Source organism: Eptatretus burgeri, chromosome 12, assembly GCF_056783735.1.
Source record: "Eptatretus burgeri isolate ZD-2024b chromosome 12, Ebu_testis_v1, whole genome shotgun sequence".
Classification (NCBI taxonomy): Eukaryota; Metazoa; Chordata; class Myxini; order Myxiniformes; family Myxinidae; genus Eptatretus; species Eptatretus burgeri.
Window position 1 is genome coordinate 47,174,571 of NC_140972.1, and position 5,024 is coordinate 47,179,594.

General features: G+C 46.5%; 1 protein-coding gene across 1 annotated transcript in view; it reads right to left on the reverse strand.

Annotated features, from left to right (window-relative positions):
• JAGN1 (jagunal vesicle mediated transporter 1) overlaps positions 1 to 1,960 on the reverse strand; it is a 27,937-nt gene extending 25,977 nt beyond the window's left edge. Inside the window, exon 1 of the mRNA XM_085850385.1 lies at positions 1,810 to 1,960. Within this exon, the coding sequence (XP_085706511.1) occupies positions 1,810 to 1,820 (11 nt within the window). The 5' untranslated portion in view covers positions 1,821 to 1,960. The remainder of the gene's footprint in view (positions 1 to 1,809) is intronic.
• Between the last annotated feature and the right edge of the window lie 3,064 nt (positions 1,961 to 5,024).

Here is a 5,024-nt window from a genome sequence, read left to right on the forward strand (position 1 = left end):
AAGTATATTGATGACTTCCGTCATCTGTTTGTGTGTGTGTTTGTTTGTTTATAGGCACGATAACTCGAAAACAGAAGAAGCTACCAATGTCAAATTACACCACGTGATTTAGGAGGGTGATGGCTAGCGCTGATAAGATTTTGGTCAAAATCGGTTAGAGGTCAAGGTCACAGTGAGGTCAAAAATTCGAGTTTTGATGGTTTGGTACAGAATCATTGTAGAAACTTCTGGTTTGCGTTGCTACCTTCTCTAGAGACAGCTTTTATTAGACAAGGTCAGAGGTCAAGTTGATGATTTCGTAAGTACCAGTCAATGACTGCTTGTTACTTACGAAATCTAAAGATTTCGTAAGTATATTGATGACTTCCGTCCTCTGTTTGTTTGTTTGTGTGTTTGTTTGTTTGCACGATAACTCGAGAACGGAAGAAGCTACCAATGTCAAATTACACCGCGTGATTCAGGAGGGTAATGTCTAGCGCTGATTAGATTTTGGTCATAATCAGTCAAAGGTCAAGGTCACAGTGAGGTCAAACATAATTCCGTAAATTAATGTGGAGAAATGGAGTATTTTTGCTTCGATTGACGTTATGAGTTTGTTTTAACTTCAATTTTAATATCGTCTTCGGTTTTTGAGATCGCTTAGGACGCTTAAAACTCGGTTGTCGAAATTCTGGTAAAAATCGGATGTTTTGGAGACGTTTTAAGATTGTATAAAAAATATTTCACTCGCCGCGTCACGGGTCGTCACGTGGTGCAGCGTGAGCAGAGGCGTCGTTGATTACGTAAAGGTTTTCCGTAAAAGGTGTGCGCGCTGACGGTGTTTTCGATAAAGATGGTGTTTAAATGTCATTTTTTATCCCAATTAAGGTCATCGTCGCATACCTGACTCGCTAAGCCGTCGGATTATGTAAAGATTGTTGGTGGATGGCCGAATATTACGGTTTTGTGACTTTGATAAAATAATATTAAATAATTGCGTCAAGAAATGGAGATTTTTGCTTCGGTCGACATTACAATTTTTGATGGTTTGGTTCAGAATCATCGTAGAAACTTCTGGTTTGCGTCGCTACCTTCTCCGGAGACAGCTTTTATTAGACAAGGTCAGAGGTCAAGTTGACGATTTCCTCAGTACCAGTCTCTGACTGCTTATTTGTTTGTGTGCACGATATCTCAAAAAGTTGTGGACGGATTCGGATGAAACTTGGTGGACAGGTTGGGTGTGTGGCAAGGACGAATTGATTCGATTTTGGTGAAGATCCGAATCCTCATCTGGATATGAGGATTATTCAATTTCTAAAGAGATTTCTTCACCATTGAGATCGGGCCAAAAACGATATCTTGTAGTACTGGAAAGCATGATATTTCAAAAATGTGTTGGGCCCGATATGTTCTCGTAGATGAGGCATTGCGTGGAGCAGGTATGCGCTCTCCCGAGTGCCCTTCTAGTTATTAAAGGAAATCCTGAATTCGAATTTTCTCAGCACTTTAACCACGTGACAAACCCCAGGCTCTCCAAAGCAATAAAGGTTATCGAAGTTAGAATAAAAAAAAAATCTTGAGCTCCGATTATGAACCCGGACACATTCTGAAACGAACGAGATGGTTCAGCCATCGCATATGCCGCATCGACGTACATATCCATTCATTGTACACATCGTTGACAAAGCCAAACGTTGTGAAGAAAACCACCACACATATACACATTAAAACAATAACAACAATCATCGTACAATACGTATAACGATCCACCTCGAGACGAGGCTTTTACATTTACATCAATTATAAACATTAGTGAAGCCTCAAACACACCGATGTTTCATGTTGCTTGTCCCACGTCTAGGCCTCAACGCCGCACGTCTGCCTACGTCATCACGTTTATATATTTTATATTAAAAAAAAAAAAAAAGCTTTCAACTGCAATATGTCCGACGTCGTTTGATATTATTATTATTACTCCTTCTTCTGTGTTTCGCCGTTTGTATATTTTGCATTTCTTTCAGTATCTGCTCTCATCATCATCGTCGTTCGGGATCGGAGGATGATGTCCTGGAGTGAGTCATTTTTCGCAAATTTTTATCTAAAAAGACGTCAACAACTATTTAAAAGCAAGCTCTTTGCTTAAACATATTTTAATAGCTTTTATGAAATCTTTAAACACAACAATTATAAGAAAAAGGATAACAGCAATCGCAATCAAATGAATCGTACCTCTGATTGCGACCACGTCCGCCACACCGCCATAAACATCAAACCAAGCAGGAGGGAGAAAATGTACAAATACTGATATTATAACGAGCGGAGAGCGAAGAAGATAAGGAGGACAAAAACTCATGAAGTGCGCTCACGGACGTTACCAGAGGGAGGCTGCTTGTCGCGGATTCAGAGACGAGGAGGATGTTCTTCACCCAATCCGCTTGGCAAGCGGCTTAAGCACTCCGACGAAATGGTTCATAGGGAACGGCTCGCTTGGCAAGCGATAGCAAGCTGATTGGTGATGGCACGCACCAATGGTTTTTCTTCAGGTATTTGTGTAAATATTGATTGTAAAAGTGAACCATATTATTTTCTCCAGCGTCTCCTCACGGCGTGAAATTTCGTGTCATTTGTTTTGATTGATTGATTGATTGCTGCATGTCGAGTTATGTCCCTTGTTGCTCGGTGATGATCTTGGTTGAATTTGTTGGACTACTTATTGTCATTTGTAATTTCATTGAAAATTCGCAGGGGTTCCCGGCGTTGCCTAGCAACGCCGGGTCCCCCTCCCGCCCCTTCTCCTACCTCATCCCACTCCTCCCACGGCCTCTCCGACCCCACCCCGCCCTCCCTCCAGACCCCTTCTCTTCCCTCTGAACTCCCCCCTCCCCCACCCCCTTACCCTGCGTCCCCTGATTAGTGGAGGTTCGCTTTGAGGGTTTCCCACTCCTTTGAGGACGTGCACATCTCCACAGGTGACTTGTAATTACCCTCTGCCAACACCGCCGGGTCTGGATACACGATACACATTGACAGAGTTTTCGTCGACCTTCCATCTCGAACCTCCGCGGCTCCAGATGAAACCAAGTCGCCCATGGTCACCACGAGGTCGAACTTGGTCCATGTGCCAAGTTTGGTGCCAATTGGCCCAGGAGTTTTTGGCGTGATGGTCGGTTTTTCCTTGATAAAATGGTTCATGTGACTTGGTAGCGTTTTTGCAGTGACACAACCGCAGCACATGGTTGTAAAAGGTTTGGGTTGCTCTTGCTTCCTCATTGCATGCAGCAGCTGCTTGTCGTCCTCATGACAATCTTGTGTCCAAAACTCGTTTTCCTCCTTGGCATCATCCCTCTTCCTACTCTGTGTCGCTTCTCCTTGTTCTTGTTCTTTCGGATGCAGCACATAGCTACGGTCTGCAGGTAGAATAATTTGTTGGGTGGGGCGCAGCTGTGCCACTGATGCAGTGCCCCCTGGAAGGTTATGTCGCGTTGGGCGTTTTAAAGGATTCAACAACAGCGAAGGTTTAACTGTTTTTTTTTTTACAGTTCCAGTATAAAAGGCCATCAAAATGATGGGTTGGAGAAATTTTATTCGAAATATTCAAAGAGACTTGAAGATATTGTTGTGGTTGACGAAATTCGCAAACCACCATTCAGGTCCCTTAGGTGAGATATCTCTGTAAGTATATGTGTAGTTAGGCCCAAACCCGTTGTTTCGAGGGAATAAATGTCATTCGTTCGGGCTGCGACCCCTCTAGATAGCCGTTTTTCTTTTACTATCTTTATTTTGGACCAGCCGCCATTACTACCACCACCAACCACGTCTCAACAGCCATCACACAACAACCACCAACCACAACGCCGCTTCACAACAACAGCCACGACCTTTACCGTCACAACTCGCCACCATCGCATCACCACCATTCTTGCGCCACTTGTGGGCACCGATACTGGACTCGTGCAGGGCACGCACCGAGCAGCGTGTTCAGAAACATCACAGACTTTCCGAAGAAAACGGATCAAAAACGACTCATGCCCACTTCTGTTCCGTCCTATCGGTGAGCGTGGGGCGATTTGGCCCCGCCTCCAGGGCGTTGGAGCGTAGTCGCTATATGCAAATTCATGGATCAAAAAGCATTCACGCCCACTTTTCCTCGGTCCAATGGGGAGCCAGTTAGAGGTGAAGGGTCGGAGGTAAAGGGTCAAAGGTGAAGGGGCGAAGCCACGGGGCATATAAGGGGCCGCGTTCGTCAGTCGAGTTCGGAGTTGGGAGTTCGCGGAGCCAGTGAAGAGTAGGGACGAGTCAAGAGAGGAGACGGAGAGGGCGATCGGACGAAGCTGTGGAGAGGCGGCGGCGGCGAAGGCGGTTGAGGGGGTGCTCGCGTCGGATTCGGGGAACTGCGGAGGGAGAGGCCGGCGGCGCGACCGAGGTCGTGGTGGAGACGCTCGTCGCGGGACCCGAGACAGGGAGATATCCTCCATCCCCCGAGCATCAACAACCCCCCTCCTGTTTCCCCCCGCGCTGAGATAGTGCGACAAGGGGGCCCCTTTCCCACCCCCCTACCAGACACTGTCCGCGAGGCCCGCGGAGTTGGGGCGCCACCGCCACTTTGCGTCTCATCATCAGACGGGAAGGCCCGACGCGGTCTCGGCCCCAGGCCCGCCTACCCCCCTCATCCTTGAGGGTGGTCCTTTTCTTTTGCTTTGGGTATATGTGCTGTCGGCGCCGTCTGTGAAGTAAAATTGTATAAGTGTTGCCGTGTGCTCGGTAGTCGGATAGCTCTGCATTGTCTTCTTCTTTTATATTTGCTTTTTGTGTAATTGTATATGTGTGCTTTCCGTTCATCGCAAAATAAATGTGCTTATTGTTGGACTGTTTTCCCGTTTCGCTTCGTCTTTTCCTGTATTGAATCTCCATCTTACTTCACGTAAAGGGTTGGTCGTGGGCTAAAACGCCCGATAATTAATCGAACCGTCGCGGCCGACGATAACACCGCTCGGTTATCCCGATAGTACGGAACGGGTCGCTTAAAGTGGCCCGTGTCCAAAGTC